The following is a 20,550-nucleotide window of genomic DNA, read 5'->3' on the forward strand; positions in this document are numbered from 1 at the left end:
GAGCTGTGTCCATCCTGCTGCCGTAATTAGGCCAAGAGGCAAGAAGTGTTATTTTGTGTAATTCTCTCTCTCTCTCTCTCTCTCTCTCTCTCTCTCTCTCCCTCTCACTTCTCATACTAACTGTATGTATGAAAATGTGGCTTATTAAGGACCACCTTATAGTGACTGCATTTGACAGTATCTGGTGTTTGGGGACTTGTACGAGCCCAGATTGAGTACGGTCTCTAACCATAAACAGGAAGAGAACTGGTATAGTTTCAGCAGACAGTCAGCAGCAGTATATCTCTACAGTTGTCCCCTGTAGGAGAGAGAGAGAGAGGATTACACAAAATGACACTTCCTGCCACTTAGCCTATTTACGGCAGCAGGATGGACAAAGCTCTGCTCTGTCACGACTGCAAATCCCATTTCCCTCACTGGGCTTCGTCTGCGCTCGCTGGTGTGGGAACAGTGTCTGGGCTTTAGGCCCAGCAAGACAGTAAAGTTACTTTCAACATGCTGCAGAATGTTATTACTACATAGAGCCACATAAGTGACTTCCTCAGAAGCATACAAACACACATTGTGCCTTTCTCTAATATGAGTTTTGAGTGTACATTGAGTAGACCCCAGTCTCTCTCATGGGGAATATGTCGTCCGGAGTTGGCTGTATTCCCGCCAGTCTACTACTACTAGACTACTTCGAGTTGGCGTTTGTGAAGGCAACATGCATAAACATGCTATGCAGTGTCTCAGAGACGTGAATGACATCAGCCATCCTATGGTGCTAGACTGGAGGATCTTCCCTATCATGTGACTTCAGCTTAATAACTAACTCCATTTGTTGTGGAATCATAAATACCTTACACTCTGTCGTGCTCTGACTGGGATCAGTATCACAGCCTACCTTACCTGCCTGCATGTCCAGACATGCCTGTCTATGTGTGTGTGTGTGTTTGTGTGTGTGCGTCAAGCCGACGAGGTGGTGGTGTAGTTCATCACACGATGAGGAGAAAGATTGACTATTGATTCCTGGATGGATGGTCTGGTGTGTCTACGTGGACTTCATACAGCAGCAGGCACACAGACAGTGCCAGAACGTGAGAGGGACATACTAAACGACTGCATGGACATATTATAGGCCTTCATCTGGGCAAGTTGAAATGGTCGCTCCAATGGCTCAGTGTTACAACATGGTGATAAATGGCCAGATTTATCAACAACACAGCAGCCATCTAAACAGCCCTAGTCCCTGTACTTTTCCAGAGTGGAACAACACAGACCCCAACAAACAGAGACACATCATCATTACACAAGACAAGTATCCAGCCCTGAATATAGCACACTACACACAAACACCAGAACACACTACACACAAACACCAGAACACACTGCCCTTTCCCACCTGGACAAAAGGAACACCTACGTGAGAATGCTATTCATTGACTACAGCTCAGCGTTCAACACCATAGTACCCTCAAACCTCATCACTAAGCTAAGGATCCTGGGACTAAACACCTCCCTCTGCAACTGGATCCTGGACTTCCTGACGGGCCTCCCCCAGGTGGTAAGGGTAGGTAGCAACACATTCACCACGCTGATCCTAAACACTGGAGCCCCTCAGGGGTGCGTGCTCAGTCCCCTCCTGTACTCCCTGTTCACCCACGACTGCATGGCCAGGCACAACTCCAACACCATAATTAAGTTTGCAGACGACACAACAGTGGTCTGATCACTGACAACGATGAGACAGCCTATAGGGAGGTCGGAGACCTGGCCGGGTGGTGCCAGAATAACAACCTATCCCTCAACATAATAAAGACAAAGGAGATGATTGTGGACTACAGGAAAAGGAGGACCCAACCCGCCCCCATTGTCATTGACGGGGCTGTATTGGAGCAGGTTGAGAGCTTCAAGTTCCTTGGTGTCCACATCACCAACAAACTAGAATGGTCCAAACACACCAAGACAGTCGTGAAGAGGGCACGGCAAAGCCTATTCTCCAAAAATATTTGGCATGGGTCCTCAGATCTTCAAAAGGTTCTACAGCTGCAACAGAGAGCATCCTGACTGGTTGCATCACTGCCTGGTACGGAAACTGCTCGGCCTCCGACCGCAACGCACTACAGAGGGTAGTGCGTACGGCCCAATACATCACTGGGGCAAAGCTGCCTGCCATCCAGGACCTCTACACCAGGCGGTGTCAGACGAAGGCCCTAAAAATTGTCCTAGACCCCAGTCACCCCAGTCATAGACTGTTCCCTCTACTACCGCATGGCAAGCGATACCGGAGCGCCAAGTCTAGGACCAAAAGGCTCCTCAACAGCTTTTGCCCCCAAGCCATAAGACTCCTGAACATATAATCAAATGGCTACCTGGACTATTTGCATTGTCTTGCGCCCCCCAAACACTATTTTATGCTGCGACTACTCTCTGTTTATCATATATGCATAGTCACTTTAACTATACATCCATGCACATACTACCTCAATTAGCCCGACTAACCGGTGCCCCCACACATTGTCTACCCAAACTATCTGCATTGTGTTCCGCCACCCACCACCCGCCAACCCCTCTTTCACGCTACTGCTACTCTCTGTTTATCATATATGCATAGTCACTTTAACCATACCTATATGTACATATAAGTGTTCATTGTTCATTCAGTATTGTTGTAATTGTCATGATTACAAATATATACATAAAAATTGGCAGATTAATCTGTATCTGTTTTTTTTTTTTGTTCTCCAATAATCGGTATCGGCATTGAAAAATCATAATCGGTCGACCTCTACTTGCTACTATATATAGCCTCGCAGCTGTTATTTTTCACTGTCTTTATTTATTTTTGAATTTTTACCCCTTTTTCTCCCCAATTTCGTGGTATCCAATTGTTTAGTAGCTACTATCTTGTCTCAACGCTACAACTCCCGTACGGGCTCGGGAGAGACGAAGGTTGAAAGTCATGCGTCCTCCGGTACACAATCCAACCAAGCCGCACTGCTTCTTAACACAGCGCGCATCCAACCCGGAAGCCAGACGCACCAATGTGTCGGAGGAAACACCGTGCACCTGGCAACCTTGGTTGGGGTGTACTGCGCCCGGCCCGCCACAGGAGTCGCTGGTGCGCGATGAGACAAGGATATCCCTACTGGCCAAACCCTCCCTAACCAGGACGACGCTCGGCCAATTGTGTGTCGCCCCACGGACCTCCCGGTCGCGGCCGGTTGCGACACAGCCTGGGTGCTTTTCACTGTCTTTTTACTGTTGTTTTATTTCTTTACTTATCTATTGTTCACCTAATAACAAATGTTTACTTAAAAAGTGCACTGTTGGTTAGGGCCTGTAAGTAAGCATTTCACTGTCATTTTTACCTGTTGTATTCAGCGCACATGACAAAAGACTTTGATGAGATGAATTGTCTTACTCTCACAGGGGAAGAGGAGGAGGAACTGTCTTACTCTCACAGGGGAAGAGAAGGAGGAACTGTCTTACTCCCACAGGGGAAGAGGAACTGTCTTACTCCCACAGGGGAAGAGGAACTGTCTTACTCTCACAGGGGAAGAGGAGGAGGAACTGTCTTACTCCCACAGGGGAAGAAGAGGAGGAACTGTCTTACTCCCACAGGGGAAGAGGAGGAGGAACTGTCTTACTCTCACAGGGGAAGAGAAGGAGGAACTGTCTTACTCTCACTGGGGAAGAGGAGGAGGAACTGTCTTACTCCCACAGGGGAAGAAGAGGAGGAACTGTCTTACTCCCACAGGGGAAGAGGAGGAGGAACTGTCTTACTCTCACAGGGGAAGAGGAGGAGGAACTGTCTTACTCTCACAGGGGAAGAGGAGGAGGAACTGTCTTACTCTCACAGGGGAAGAGGAGGAGGAACTGTCTTACTCCCACAGGGGAAGAAGAGGTGGAACTGTCTTACTCTCACAGGGGAAGAGGAGGAGGAACTGTCTTACTCTCACAGGGGAAGAGGAGGAGGAACTGTCTTACTCCCACAGGGGAAGAAGAGGAGGAACTGTCTTACTCCAACAGGGGAAGAAGAGGAGGAACTGTCTTACTCCCACAGGGGAAGAGGAGGAGGAACTGTCTTACTCTCACAGGGGAAGAGGAGGAGGAACTGTCTTACTCTCACAGGGGAAGAGAAGGAGGAACTGTCTTACTCTCACAGGGGAAGAGGAGGAGGAACTGTCTTACTCTCACAGGGGAAGAGGAGGAGGAACTGTCTTACTCTCACAGGGGAAGAGGAGGAGGAACTGTCTTACTCCCACAGGGGAAGGGGAGGAGGAACTGTCTTACTCTCACGGGGGAAGAGGAGGAGGAACTGTCTTACTCCCACAGGGGAAGAGGAGGAGGAACTGTCTTACTCTCACAGGGGAAGAGGAGGAGGAACTGTCTTACTCTCACGGGGGAAGAAGAGGAGGAACTGTCTTACTCTCACGTGGGAAGAGGAGGAGGAACTGTCTTACTCCCACAGGGGAAGAGGAGGAGGAACTGTCTTACTCTCACGGGGGAAGAAGAGGGGGAACTGTCTTACTCTCACGGGGGAAGAAGAGGAGGAACTGTCTTACTCTCACAGGGGAAGAGAAGGAGGAACTGTCTTACTCTCACAGGGGAAGAGGAGGAGGAACTGTCTTACTCTCACGGGGGAAGAGGAGGAGGAACTGTCTTACTCCCAGAGGGGAAGAAGAGGAGGAACTGTCTTACTCTCACAGGGGAAGAGAAGGAGGAACTGTCTTACTCCCACAGGGGAAGAGGAACTGTCTTACTCCCACAGGGGAAGAGGAGGAGGAACTGTCTTACTCCCACAGGGGAAGAGAAGGAGGAACTGTCTTACTCTCACAGGGGAAGAGGAGGAGGAACTGTCTTACTCTCACAGGGGAAGAAGAGGAGGAACTGTCTTACTCTCACAGGGGAAGAGGAGGAGGAACTGTCTTACTCTCACAGGGGAAGAAGAGGAGGAACTGTCTTACTCTCACGGGGGAAGAAGAGGAGGAACTGTCTTACTCTCACAGGGGAAGAGGAGGAGGAACTGTCTTACTCTCACAGGGGAAGAAGAGGAGGAACTGTCTTACTCTCACGGGGGAAGAAGAGGAGGAACTGTCTTACTCTCACAGGGGAAGAGGAGGAGGAACTGTCTTACTCTCACAGGGGAAGAGGAGGAGGAACTGTCTTACTCTCACAGGGGAAGAAGTACAAGATAGAAGAGAAACAACAGGGAAAATACATATGTAATTCTCCTGTAACAGCGGAGCAGACGAGAACTATGTTTTCTGCTTTTTGGTCAACCACCACTATTTCCCAACATAAATGTCAAAGGTCCCACTTCCTCTTCAGTGTAACTGTGTCTGTTATTGGGCAGGAGGACAGATCATATCCTAAATGTTACAAACAAACCCAGTCTACCCCATGACAGACAAAAGTCAGGAAACAGATGGATCTGAACAGCATACTGTAGGCAGTAGGCCTTTAACACCAGTACCCTCAGGAGAGTGCAGGGCAGTCTAGTAATAATCAGGTCAAGAACTGGAGAACCAGATTGAGATCCAAAACTGATCATCAGCTAAATGCTGGGTCTTATATATCAGGGAATTTGAGCTATTAGATAGTCACTCAGTAAATATTCACTAACCGAGTAGAGCACAGACAGGCCATTTGAATGCAAATGTGTGGAACCATTAGAATATGGTTCCCGTTGCTGCAAGTTGTGGGCGTTTCGCCACGGTGACTTGTCGAAAGCACTTAGATTTAATCCTTGATGCTAATTTTTGACAAAATTAAGACTGCCAGCAACAGTTTGTGCGGCTTAAGAATGGGAGGAAACTGCTCAGCAGTCGATATAAGAAGCGGAACTGCTTAGTATGAGAATAATACTCCAACAATAGATATCTAACCGAGAGAGCGTGTGGCTTTCTCTGCTGGAATGTAGCTAAGATGGGTATAAGATATTTCAGCATGGTTTGTCTTAATCATCTTCAGGTCAAATCCTTTTTTACTGCTGCCGATTACTGGAAAGGAGCAGGAAGTTGAGAAGGTGATAACTAAATGCAGCGAGAGCAGTGAACACGTGGTGACACACATTCACTCGTCTACACACACACACACAAACACACACACAAACATTTCCTCACTATCAGAGAGTACCATCAGACCATTTTACGTCTTGTCTCATCCACTGTCGTTTGATTCTGTCCATGTTTGCAATTGGTGTCTGCGATTCTATGTGTGTGTATGTAGACTATGTACACATGCATGAAAGTATCGGAGCAGAAGCAATGGAAGCTGGTCAGCTCTGACTATGCTGTATAACAGTGTAGTGGAGAGTCTCTGTCCATTAAAGATGCGTTATCATTTTTTACAAATAATTTCAGTGATTAGTTTTGAAAGTAGAGCTCACAAGCCAAAACGGGTCCCTGAAAATTAAGCACAATTGTGTATAACGTCATCCATTTTGTATGATATGTAACATCCTGCAAAACGGGACGTACATTTTTGTTTGCAATTTGCATGATACGTTACGAATGTGTAACTGCTTCAGACATAAGCCTTACAGCCAGACTGCCAAACAGCCATCCATCCAAGCCACTAACCCGTCCCTGCCCCCATCCTAATCTGTTCTCATGTGTTCCCTGCCTGCCTCATAACCTGAGCTTGACAGTGGCACCTTCCATCCCTCCTGCCCTAATCTCTGCTCCCTGATCCCTTGCTCTGGCCTCACTGTCCTCTATCCTCTACCCTGGCCCTCTGACCCCCTGGCCCCCTGACCACCTGACCCCCTGGCTCCCTGGCCACCTAACCCCCTGGCCACCTGACCCCCTGGCCCCCTGGCCACCTGACCCCCTGGCCACCTGGCCCCCTGGCCACCTAACCCCTTAAAGTGGAACTGAAAGCGTTTTACAACATGAAATCTTATTCAAATCTGTTCATATACACTCCCAGCAAGTACTTTTCACATTTTCATACTTTCATAGAATGTTTGGGAATTACGTATAGTAAGGCATTTGTGAACATTCTATAGCAATATAGAGTGGGACAATTAATAGACATGGAGTAAATAAAACCTAATAAGATGCACCATAGCCAATCAGAGCTACAGTAGGCCTATATGCAAATAATGATGCTCCCAACACCATGCTTCACAGAAGTCAGATTTAGCACCAGCATACAAACCACAAACACCACAGTACTTCCCACTCCCCACCCTTTCTCCTCCCTTTCCTCCTCTCCTTTCTCCAAACACACCACAGTACCTCCCTCTCCCCACCCTTTCCTCCTCTCCTTTCTTCAAACACACCACAGTACCTCCCTCTCCCCACCCTTTCTCCTCCCTTTCCTCCTCTCCTTTCTTCAAACACACCACAGTACCTCCCTCTCCCCACCCTTTCTCCTCCCTTTCCTCCTCTCCTTTCTTCAAACACACCACAGTACCTCCCTCTCCCCACCCTTTCTCCTCCCTTTCCTCCTCTCCTTTCTTCAAACACACCACAGTACCTCCCTCTCCCCACCCTTTCTCCTCCCTTTCCTCCTCTCCTTTCTTCAAACACACCACAGTACCTCCCTCTCCCCACCCTTTCTCCTCCCTTTCCTCCTTTCCTTTCTTCAAACACACCACAGTACCTCCCTCTCCCCACCCTTTCTCCTCCCTTTCCTCCTCTCCTTTCTTCAAACACACCACAGTACTTCCCTCTCCCCACCCTTTCTCCTCCCTTTCCTCCTCTCCTTTCTTCACACACCACAGTACCTCCCTCTCCCCACCCTTTCTCCTCCCTTTCCTCCTCTCCTTTCTTCAAACACACCACAGTACCTCCCTCTCCCCACCCTTTCTCCTCCTCTCCTTTCTTCAAACACACCACAGTACCTCCCTCTCCCCACCCTTTCTCCTCCCTTTCCTCCTCTCCTTTCTTCAAACACACCACAGTACCTCCCTCTCCCCACCCTTTCTCCTCCCTTTCCTCCTCTCCTTTCTTCAAACACACCACAGTACCTCCCTCTCCCCACCCTTTCTCCTCCCTTTCCTCCTCTCCTTTCTTCAAACACACCACAGTACCTCCCTCTCCCCACCCTTTCTCCTCCCTTTCCTCCTCTCCTTTCTTCAAACACACCACAGTACCTCCCTCTCCCCACCCTTTCTCCTCCCTTTCCTCCTCTCCTTTCTTCAAACACACCACAGTCCCTCCCCCTCCCCACCCTTTCTCCTCCCTTTCCTCCTCTCCTTTCTTCAAACACACCACAGTACTTCCCTCTCCCCACCCTTTCTCCTCCCTTTCCTCCTCTCCTTTCTTCAAACACACCACAGTACCTCCCTCTCCCCACCCTTTCTCCTCCCTTTCCTCCTCTCCTTTCTTCAAACACACCACAGTCCCTCCCCCTCCCCACCCTTTCTCCTCCCTTTCCTCCTCTCCTTTCTTCAAACACACCACAGTACTTCCCTCTCCCCACCCTTTCTCCTCCCTTTCCTCCTCTCCTTTCTTCACACACCACAGTACCTCCCTCTCCCCACCCTTTCTCCTCCCTTTCCTCCTCTCCTCCTTTCTTCAAACACACCACAGTACCTCCCTCTCCCCACCCTTTCTCCTCCTCTCCTTTCTTCAAACACACCACAGTACCTCCCTCTCCCCACCCTTTCTCCTCCCTTTCCTCCTCTCCTTTCTTCAAACACACCACAGTACTTCCCTCTCCCCACCCTTTTTCCTCCCCTCCTTTCTTCACACACCACAGTACCTCCCTCTCCCCACCCTTTCTCCTCCCTTTCCTCCTCTCCTTTCTTCAAACACACCACAGTACTTCCCTCTCCCCACCCTTTCTCCTCCCTTTCCTCCTCTCCTTTCTTCAAACACACCACAGTACCTCCTTCTCCCCACCCTTTCTCCTCCCTTTCCTCCTTTCCTTTCTTCAAACACACCACAGTACCTCTCTCTCCCCACCCTTTCTCCTCCCTTTCCTCCTCTCCTTTCTTCAAACACACCACAGTACCATTTGTCTCCTCCCGTCCCTCCCACTCCAGACTGCTCCTCCTGCAAAGCAAACCCACTAGCTGGTGGACTACCCTAATACTGTATGTCTAGTGGTGAGTGTACACACGATCATTCACCCGGAGGAGGGCGGGAGTGTTCTGGTTGGTGCACCAGCACAATACCTGCTGACAGCAAACTGGAGACAACACACACACACTTCCTCCTGCCTGACACTCTTGTCCTGCTCCCTCTGTTCACAAGTGTGTGTGTTTGTGTGTGTCTGGGCATGTGTGAGTGTGTGAGTGCATTTCCATGTGTGTTGACTCACAGACAGTTGAGTGAGCAGCAGGTGCTGACGTTGACAGTTAACTGACTCTATGTGTGACTGACTCTACATCCAGCCCTCCTCCTCTAGTCCCATGCCATCGGAGCAAGATGAGCCTCCACATCTAGTTCCCCAGAGACCACCAGACACTCCTGTCATTAAGTGTGTCACTTGTAAAGACAAAACGGCATCTTTAAAGGTGGAATGACAGATCTTAAAAGGTGGAATGACAGATCTTTAAAGGTGGAATGCCAGATCTTTAAAGGTGGAATGCCAGATCTTAAAAGGTGGAATGACAGATCTTAAAAGGTGGAATGACAGATCTTTAAAGGTGGAATGACAGATCTTTAAAGGTGGAATGACAGTTTTACAGGTGCAGCCAGGACCATGTGAGTTAATGACAGGACAAATGAGACATGTTGCCACATTAACACACAGCCCTATCAATAGACGACACGGCTCAGATGCCTGTCAGGCCTGGAGCGGAGAAGGGAGACCAGCTGTTGGCTAACAGACAAACAGACAGACAGACAGATGGATGGATAGGCAGACAGACAAGACAAATGCAGGCAGACACAAACAACCAGTGTCTAAACAGAACAACAGCCTGTGTTCATCACAGAGACGAAACTTAAAGAGGCAGGTTAATAATTAGGCAGAGGCTTGTGCATAGTCACATCCGCACACTAACAATCTGTTGTTGGGACACACTAACCAGCGATATGGCATAATGGAGTGTCAGAGAGTGTGTGTGTGTGTGTGTGTGTGTGTGTGTGTGTGTGTGTGTGTGTGTGTGTGTGTGTGTGTGTGTGTGTGTGTGTGTGTGTGTGTGTGTGTGTGTGTGTGTGTGTGTGTGTGTGTGCGTGTCACATGACTGCAGTAAGTGAGTGGTGAGAAAGGCATTACCCATGCTGCTGTACTTTGATCCCTGTCACATGAGAGATTACATGACAAAAATAATTCTAGAAGAAGAGATTTGTTGTTCAGGGTCTGCTTGAGTCAATCTGGGAAGCAGTATTTTCACTGCTGATTTGACATAAAAGCCCTTATTATACCACTGTAGTTTCACACACACACATACACACAAACATAAGCGCACACACTCTCTCTTGACCAAGCCTTCCTCTGTAATCCAAACATGCCGGTTATAGGACACAAATGCTCATATATTCAGTCCATAATTAATATGTTCACTCCCATCGGCAGCTCAACCGCAATTGATTTTTCAAGCTGTTTACCGTTAGCTCTGCACTGATGCCATATCGTCAGATGTACTCCTCTCCTCCTCTCTCTCTCTTTCTCGCTCGCTCTCACTCACACACATACACACTTCTTTCTTTCACCTTTGATCACCCTTATTCTTCTCATTTTGACCGCTCATGGAATTTATTCATTTTTTACTCTGTCGTTTTTTTAAGTCATGCCCCCCTCCGTCCTTAACATTTCCTAAATAGGCCTATATAACACACTGCCTCCTGACAGTAGGGCCTGCTCCCCTCCGTCCTTAACATTTCCTAAATAGGCCTATATAACACACTGCCTCCTGACAGTAGGGCCTGCCCCCCTCCGTCCTTAACATTTCCTAAATAGGCCTATATAACACACTGCCTCCTGACAGTAGGGCCTGCTCCCCTCCGTCCTTAACATTTCCTAAATAGGCCTATATAACACACTGCCTCCTGACAGTAGGGCCTGCTCCCCTCCGTCCTTAACATTTCCTAAATAGGCCTATATAACACACTGCCTCCTGACAGTAGGAAACCGGAGACTATTACGCACTACAACCAAACAAAGCATGTCAAAGTGTGTCAAGCAAATGAAAGGTATGAATACTGAGTCACATGTTAGGACAAGTGGATAACTGCTAAATGAAATCCAACTGATGCCATCGCGTGAAGACGCACATAAGCCCTAGCTGACTATGTTTGACTGCTGTCATACCGACACTATTCATTATAATGGCATTATTGCGTCTGTGCTGCGTTTCACTATTTAGGCTACTGATGTTTTCATCATTTGACCGCACGTCTTGGTGTTTGGGGTATTGGTATTTATTTTGTGGTAATGAAAATAAACTGTTGCCGTGATCCAACAAAGATGCATTCTGTTTCATAGTTGTAACAATCTCAATCCACTATAAAAATTGATTGAATGTTTTTTTTTTTATGTAGCCTGTAGTAACATAAACTAATGAACATGCTATTGTGTTATTTGAAATCAAATAAAAAATTGTATTCTAAAGTTACCCAAGACCTTCATAAACACAACTAAATTATTATTTTTTCGATAGCATATATGAACTGTATTAATTGCACTGCTAGAATTTTCCAGTCAGAATGAATGAATAATAAACAGAAATACTTTACATATGTATTCAGACCTTTTGATATGAGAAATTGAGCTCAGGTGCATCCTGTTTCCATTGATCATCCTTGAGATGTTTCTACAACTTGATTGGAGTCCACCTGTGGTAAATTCAATTGATTTGACATGATTTGGAAAGACAACCATCCGTCTATATAAGGTCCCACAGTTGACTGTGCATGTCAGAGCAAACACCAAGCCAAGAGGTCGAAGGAATTGCTTGTAAAGCTCCAACACATGATTGTGTCGAGGCACAGATCTGGGGAAGGGTACCAACAAATTACTGCAGCATTGAAGGTCCCCAAGAACACAGTGGCCTCCATCAGTCTTAAATAGAACCACCAAGACTCTTCTTAGAGCTGGCCGCCCGGCCAAACTGAGCAATCGGGGGAGAAGGGCCTTGGTCAGGGAGGTGACCAAGAACCTGATGGTCACGCTGACTGAGCACCAGAGTTCCTCTGTGGAGATCGGAGAACCTTCCAGAAGGACAACCATCTCTGCAACACTCCACGAATCGGGCCTTTATGGTAGAGTGGCCAGACGGAAGCCACTGCTCAGTAAAAGGCACATGACATCCCGCTTGGAGTTTTCCAAAAGGCACCTAAAGACTCTCAGACAAAGAGAAACAAGATTCTCTGGTCTGATAAAACCAAGATTGAAGTCTTTAGTCTGAATGCCAAGTGTCACATCTTGAGGAAACCTGGCACCATCCCTACGGTGAAGCATGGTGGTGGCAGCATCATGCTGTGGGGATGTTTTTCAGCGGCAGGGACTAGGACACTAGTCAGGATCGAGGGAAAGATGAACGGAGCAAAGTACAGAGAGATCCTTGATGAAAACCTGCTCCAAAGCGCTCAGAACCTCAGACTAGCGCGAAGGTTCACCTTCCAACAGGACAACGACACTAAGCACACAGCCAAGACAATGCTGGAGTGGCTTCAGGACAAGTCTCTGAATGTCCTTGAGTGGCCCAGCCAGAGCCCTGGTTTGAACCGATCGAACATCTCTAAAGAGACCTGAAAATAGCTGTGCAGCGACGCTTCACATCCATCCAGACAGAGCTTGAGAGGATCTGCAGAGAAGAATGGGAGAAACTCCCCAAATACAGGTGTGCCAAGTTTGTAGTGTCATACCCAAGAAGACTCGAGGCTGTTCTCGCTGCCAAATGTGCTTCAACAAAGCACTGAGTAAATGTCATAATACATATGTAAATGTCATATTTCTAAAAACCTGTTCATGCTTTGTCATTATGGGGTATTGTGTGTAGATTGATGAGGGAATTACTTTTTAAATCAAATTTAGAACAAGGCTGCAACATAATAAAATGTGGCTGAGCTTTAGTAGATCATTACCAGGAGCTCCAAACTGAGAGGAGAGGGATCATGGATTGAGACGCTCCAGCTCACTGAGTCAACAAATATGTAGCCTATCTTCTAATATAGGCTAACTTCTACAGGTTGTAGTTGTGTGCTCCGTCAAATGAGCTAAACTTCAAAATGAGAAGCTGTCAAAACAAGCTTTCTGGACCACCACTACTGACCAAAGCACAGTCTAAATCACAGACCCAAAAGCACATGCTCAATACAGACCACAAAGCTACTAGCACTTTAGACCAAGACAGCCCTAAACCCTTGCTGACCACCCCTCCTCTGGTTCATTATGCCCCCAGCGTTCAAGGCAGTTCAGGGATTTACATAACACAACCAACCTAGACAGTGCATCAGAAAGCAGTTATGAGACCAAATGACAAATCATCATCCCAAATGGCTCCCTGTTACCATTTATTGTTATATCTTACCTTTATTTAACTAGGCAAGTCAGTTAAGTCAGTTAAGAACAAATTCTTATTTTCAATGATGGCCTAGGAACAGTGGGTTAACTGCCTGTTCAGGGGCAGAATGACAGATTTGTACCTTGTCAGCTTGGGGATTTGAACTCTCAACCTTTCAGTTGCTAGTCCAACACTCTAAGCACTCGGCTACCCTGCCCGCCCCATAAGGCTCTTGAGTGCACTACATAGCGAAAAGTGTGCCATTTTGGACTAAGACAAATAAATCTTATTGTAGATGGAAAATATTTTATAATTCTTTCTACTTCTATCACCAAGAAAATATGGATTCCCTGACACTTTTGTCTTGCCTTGGGGATCTTCCATCACTGAGGAAGGAACAGGAACCTACAGTTGAATATTTCACCCAGGAGACAACTCTCTCTAATGCTCTCCTGTCCTTCCATCTGACTGGGCTTATAGCTGGGGGCCATTGGCAGCAGCCAGCCAATAGCGCTGCAGGACGGTGGTATAGCACTATACCTTCAGTAGTGCAATCTTAATGAATACTCACAGGGAGACATTCTTCCTTCGTTTCAGCCTGTAAATCAAGCCAGCTCGGCTCCAGCTCTCAAACAAAACTTCTCCATGAAACTGCTACCCCATGAAACATCTATTTCAAGTTATTTACTATTAGCTGTCTATAACCACTGTCTGTCTCCCAGCAGTCAGTCATTCACCACACAAAGGAAGACTGTAGGTAGCGCCATGAGGATTCCCCTGAGTCGAGTTTCATTGGCAGGACACTAAAATTACAGCCTACTGTGTCTTCTGAAGCTTGTGTTCCCTCCCACCATTCATGTTATTTACTCAGACATCACTGTGTTTTAAGGGGTAGAGAACAAATATATACAATGGGAATTCAATCTGATGAAATGGGAAGGAGATATTTCAAAGCAGACATTTTCTTTCTGGGTGTCTGGGGCTAGACGTTGGATCAGGTCGGACGGTTGACCCCTTTATTACAGCAGGTGTGTGGACCTGTTCATCTGCTCCAGGCCCCTCAACGTCTTAGTGGGGGCAGGAAAGGTGTGACTGATAAAATGATGTGATACATGACACCACCTGACACACTTTGTACTACAGGTTGTCCCTGACAACATAAACACAATACTACAACTAGCTAGTATTTTTTTTTTAATTCACAAAAAAGACAAAATGGTATATTTCCTGTTCTTTCTCTGTTCCAGAATTAGGACCCTCCTGCTTTCAGACAAACACATGTACAGTAACTGAGTGATAGTTTCAGACACAAGCAGGTGACTGAAAGGGAGAGTGTTGTACAGACAGTTGTGTACTTGGTCTTATTTCCGCCTAATGTGCCTTTTTTAAGCTTCCCTCTTACTCAGTAGTCAAAACTGCCCCCAAGCATAGTCTCACAAGGTAAGTTGTGCTTCCACCTCTTTTCAGAAATCAAATAAACACATCTATTATTGCTCTAGGCAGCCATGTCATAGGTAAAGTAGGTGTATCTGTGGTGTGGAAGAGCCCATTCAAAGAAACGACCAGCAGCACTGCTCCCCTGGGTAAGTTAAAATGTGTGGTAAGGTTAAACAGAAGAGTCGCCAAGCAGCTTTCAGTGGGAAAACCGCCTACTAACTGTATAAATAACAAAAGAAGTTACAGAACACCTGTACCCAAGACACACCTCACCTGGCTGCAAGATGCGGGGAATGAACAGGGTCAAGTTATTCTTTCATGTTAATACTGTATTAACATGACCCTGACTCAGCCACTAAACTATTATTTCATAATCATTAGAGAGAGCGAGATGACGGGAGAGAGAGGGGGGGGGGGGGTGAGAGAGAAAGCAAGAGAATGAGCGAGAGCGAGTGAGTGAGAGAGAGAGACGTGCTCAAACAGCCATGGAGAAAGAGTCCAGCACAGTAGACAGAAAGCTTGGTACACTGTGCCTATTTATCCCTTCCAAGGACAACGACATTCTCTCACTCACTACCACCAGTCAAAAGGGCAATAGAGCCAGATATAAACACTCATAGCATTCATGGAACGATGCCTGAAATAAACATGGTTTACAAAACTGTGTCTTCAACTCATAAAACATGAAATACACATTGACACGAACAAAGACAATGCACTGTTGTTGTATCTCAAAGAGCAGAAGTAGATCCCAGCCAGTCAAAATAATGTGTATGTGTGTGTGTATGTATGTTTGTGTGTGTGCATGTGTATGTGTGTATGTGTCTGTGTGTAAAACAATATTCCCCCTCTGCTCTCAGACACACAGGAGTCTAAATTCTAACTGTGTTTACATCTGAGTGGATCTGATGTGGTTGAGTCTCACCCTGACAGAACACGCCACGACCCGGGTGCAGGAAGACGGTCGAGAGCAGAGAACAGGCTGGCCTCTCAACACAGAACCCAAGAGCTGCCGGGGAAATTCCATCTGCGCAAACAACGACTCAACCACTCAACGACATGGCTGCTCTATTTTCACCACAGGTGCTCCAGCTATTAACTTACACCAGACCATAATACCAAAGGTATATACTGTCTGTAGCCTATATTGTGTGAGAGTGAATAGCTGGCCTGTGGTGCATTAAGACTATTAAGTGACATCAGGGACTCTGGAGGCTGGTGAGTCTATTCTATTGTGAGAGTGAACAGTGCAGCTGAGTTGAATACATCTGTGAAGTCTGAACCTGGTTGTTTCCTATGAAACGATAGCAGGGATTCTGCAGGCTGTGTATATTATGTGAGAGTGAACAGTGCAGCTGAGGTGAGTGGAAGACAAATCCAATTAGTTTAAATTTAATTGCAGCTTGAGATCAGGATGAGTGCATCAAAGAAGGCACAAGGGAGAGAGAAGCAGCGTCTGAATGAGCAGGGCTGCAGAATGTGGAGAGAAATTCAATGGGTTGAGTTGATGATTGAATGGCTCAATCAGTTGGTGCTCGATTGTTTAGGTCGACATTCTAATGGGAGAATACATGCCTCTTTGACCTGTATGGTCCATCACTGGTCAATCACACGTTCCAAAGACGGCCATGTAACCTTACAAACATCATGGTACGTCCCAACTGGCAACCGATTCCTATTGTCAAAAGTAGTGCACTATATAGGGAATAGGGTGGCTATCGAGATACATCCCGTGTTGAGCTTGATTAATTACTTGAGGCATGTTAGACGAGGCATGTCGAAGCTTCCCTTTCTGAAAGTTAAAGGAGAATCCAGCTAATGGATTTAGTGTCAGTGGCAAGTGAACATTCAGAGCCATGAGAATTGCTGAGCAAATATTCCCCAGACCCAGATAATCCATGTAATTTCTCCCTCTCTTTCTCTCTGTTTTATGATAATTCCCCTCATAGATATGGAGAAAGCAGAGTGAAATGACTTTCTCTAAAGTAATCTCTCTTTCTCTCTCTATCCAGCATGTCTGCATATTTAGCAGCTCACTGCAAAGTAACCACAATCTTTTGTGTGGTTTTCTGGAACTAATCTGTAAAATTCCTAGACCGAGCTAATCCTCAAACAGCATGTCGGGAAGAGAAAGGCAAACAAGCCCTGCGGAAACTGAGTTGACAGTCTGATCTGGACAAGGCGGTCTCACCTTAGACTGGACACAGACAGTAGCCTCATTTGGGAGGCGGGATTCTCATATCACTGACTAGCTTGCTCAACAACTACAGTAGTCGGCTGTAACCGACTTTTAACCAACTATTATACCTTTGCTTCTTCAAGCAGATATCAATGTCACTCTGTTAGCTACATCAGGGTCTGCTGAAACTGCTAGTGAGAGTTAGTCTAGTCTGTCTCCCCGACAACTATATGTCATGTGGGATGATCATTGACAGGGATGTTTCATACTGAAGTAGACATGATGCGGGTTGTGGTTGCAGAGATCAGATGAATGCTCTCCATCGCTCCAGAAAATGCTGTTTGGTATCACATTCACTGCTGATAATGAACACTCCTTACTATGGTGTGCACTGTAAAAGTAAATGATGGTGATGAGGAGGAGGAGGATGAAGATGGGGAAGATAAGGAGGAGGAAGAGGATGAGGCGGGGGTTATTGAATCATAGCCTATGCATTATGACTGTAAACTATGATCATCTAAAATGTTACAACACTATTATTACACAGTTATTACTACAAACATGTCGTCAAGTTGCAAGTAGCTGTAAAACTGAGGTTAGGGCACATTTGGTCCACACTGGTGAGTAACAGGTGTAAAACACATTGACAGAGAAGGTGACATTTCCATGAATAAAACTGAGAATCAACAAGTTGCACAAGTTGCTAGCTGCATGATGCTACCTTATTGTCAGCCAGTATCTTACCTCCAAAAAGGTGAGGCGAAAGGTGTGCTGGTAATGATCCAATCAACAACCGGGGACCCCCTTGCCCCCAGCTGGGCCTGTCCCTCTCTGCCTCCTCCGGGGTGCTGCTGCCAGACTCTTGTGAGCTGTAGGCTCCACTGCTGTTGGGGATGTTGATGCCTGACTGGGGTCTTGGCCCTGGCCCTCCAGAACTGCCTCCCACGGACCTCGTCCTGGGGCCAATGTGTTGACTGGAGGTCGCTGTGGTTCCCGAGGCCCCGTGAGCCGACTGGCCGTACGAGTGATAGCTCATTGCCATGGCTGCAGTCCTACCGTTCCCATTGCTGGTAGTAGAGGTGCTAGAAGGTAGATCCGAGCCCGAGTAAGCCCTGGTCCGTCCGTTAGCGGCTGGGCTGCTCTGCTTAGCCCCCATGTCGGTCGCTAGTGCCAACACACGTCCACAGATTTACCCGGAATTATTAAAGGGCTCGTGCAGCACGGCGGCGGTCAGTGAGTGTACCACATTTAAGACGCAAAGCGACACGTACACGACCACCCAGTCCAGGACAGTGATTACAATTTCAATAAATAAAAGTAACTGACAGCGTTTCAAAACAGCGGCTTGGAAAGCTGTCCTTATGATGCTCTAAAAACAAAGTAAATACGCATGACATTAAAACTTTGCGAACAGTTCATAACATGTCACGACCATAATCCAGAATAAGTAGTTGTTGCCATTTTGCAGTTCAAATCTTTCCTCGTCCCGTTTTTTTTGTTTTGGATTAATATGCTTTGGCTGTTGATATCTGAATATTGACTGTCCGCCATACGCCTTCTCTACGAAAGTGAAGAGCCATGCTCCCCACGCTTCCTTGTTAGCCGACCACAGGCAGTCACAGTGAAACTATTATAATGTAGGAGGAAGTGATAGAGGGAAGGGGATGACAGAAACAGCAGAGCAGAAACGACAATAGCGGGGACGGGGCTCCGTGCGCACAGCACTGAGCACTGACTTGGTTGCTGAGTGAGTCGAGTTTGGAGGCGGATCCTCTGTCTTTGTGCGTCAGGTTACGTCAGCACCAGCAGTGCACAAGCCAAGTGACATCAATAACAAGAGCAAGCCTCACTCAGTAGTGGCAAGTCTGGGCAATAGGATCAAGGACGGTGGGAAAGGACTGAGGCCACTTTCAGTATCTGTTAAATGATATGCATTTGTTGCTGGAAACGAGCGACAAATACATCGAGGCAAACCTGCAAACTCAGTTATGGTTCATGTCCCTCTTACATAGCATAATAAACCATAGCCTCTAGGAATAAAATGATAAAATAGAGTTTCAAGAATCCATTCACATGCAGGACGTTAAATAATTTTTGGTGACATTTATTGCATAAGCCTACAGCCATACTCACCTAGAATAGTAGGTCAGATGTAACCCAGTTAAGACATTACTCTCATTTAAACTACAAAGGGTTAATCCAGGATCAAAATAACCTATTACACCACATTTTGCATATCATTGTCTGGAACATGTAAAACATTATACATTGTTTCAATTTGTTGATGATGTCACAATGACGAAGATGATGTCACATATTTCTTGTTGATTCATATTTGGGTCTATTCAATGAAGTACACTCACAGCAAATTTAAAACAAAACATTACACATAATCAACATTATTGCATGCACATATTTTGAAAACTAAAATCCCAGTGTCTACATGCATAGAGAATGGTGCAATATGCTAATTGTCTCTGCTTTATTCAAATGTATCACTGACTGTATTGCTATCGGAATGCTGCTATTGCTGGTAATATGGAGGGTATACTGACAGAGAGAGAGAGAGAGAGCGCACTGATATATTTTGCTGGTTCGAATCCCCAAGCCGACTATGTGAAAAATTTGTCGATGTGCTTAACCCTATTTGCTGGATAAGAGCGTCTACTAAAACGTAAATAATTGTTTTGGCCCATGTACAGTACCAGTCAAGGGTTTTTCTTTTATTTTGACTATTTTATACATTGTAAAATAATAGTGAAGACATCAAAACTATGAAATTACCTTTTGACTTGATAAAATAAATATTATGAGACATTATTTGTGACATTCTCGACATAGAAACAATGTACCTTACCTTTCTTTCTCAAATTGTTTGAAATTGGACTACATGATCTTATGCTAGAGACAGAGTATTGAACATACTCTTGGGTTCATCATTCAATCAATCACATTTGAATGGAGAGCTTATACTTATGGAACATGCCATGGATGCTGAAACTCTCACAGCCAGAATTAGACATTCATCCATGTTTCTCAAACGTCAAATTTCGAAGTTGTTGCAAATGTAAAATTTCAAAGTGTTTAAGATTAAGTTCAGCCATTTACTCCGAAATCTTAATTTACATTTTTTAACATCGAAGGGTTAAGGTAAGGGTTAAAGTTTAGGATAGGCTTAAAACAAATCTCAAAAACAACTTTCTATGGCTTTCTTACGCCCATTGACCACCCCTGTCAAAACCAAATCTACTTGAAGGTAACATCCCTCACTGTTGCCTCTAGTGGCCAGTTTCCACATAATCTTCCGACATCTTGAGACATCGATGGCTGGGGATTAAGACATCACAGACGGAGCATGTATGTGTTTGTGAGTGTCACATCTGCGCCCACTACGCCCTCTAGTGTTCATCCGGTGTCGTCCTAACCTGCTGTTCTCCCCCTGTATAGTCTCTCTCTCTCTCTCTCTCTCTCTCTCTCTCTCTCTCTCTCTCTCTCTCTCTCTCTCTCGCTCTCTCTTGGTGTGATTGTGTGGTTGGAGACA

The 20,550-nt window shown here is 46.1% G+C and overlaps 1 protein-coding gene across 1 annotated transcript in view; it reads right to left on the reverse strand.

The window, feature by feature from the left end:
• Positions 1-18,752, reverse strand: part of LOC135520421 (E3 ubiquitin-protein ligase znrf2-like) — an 80,056-nt gene extending 61,304 nt beyond the window's left edge. Inside the window, exon 1 of the mRNA XM_064945977.1 lies at positions 17,754-18,752. Coding sequence (XP_064802049.1) covers positions 17,754-18,165 — 412 coding nt within the window. The 5' untranslated portion in view covers positions 18,166-18,752. The remainder of the gene's footprint in view (positions 1-17,753) is intronic.
• Between the last annotated feature and the right edge of the window lie 1,798 nt (positions 18,753-20,550).

Source organism: Oncorhynchus masou, chromosome 29 (genome assembly GCF_036934945.1).
Source record: "Oncorhynchus masou masou isolate Uvic2021 chromosome 29, UVic_Omas_1.1, whole genome shotgun sequence".
Taxonomy (NCBI): Eukaryota; Metazoa; Chordata; class Actinopteri; order Salmoniformes; family Salmonidae; genus Oncorhynchus; species Oncorhynchus masou.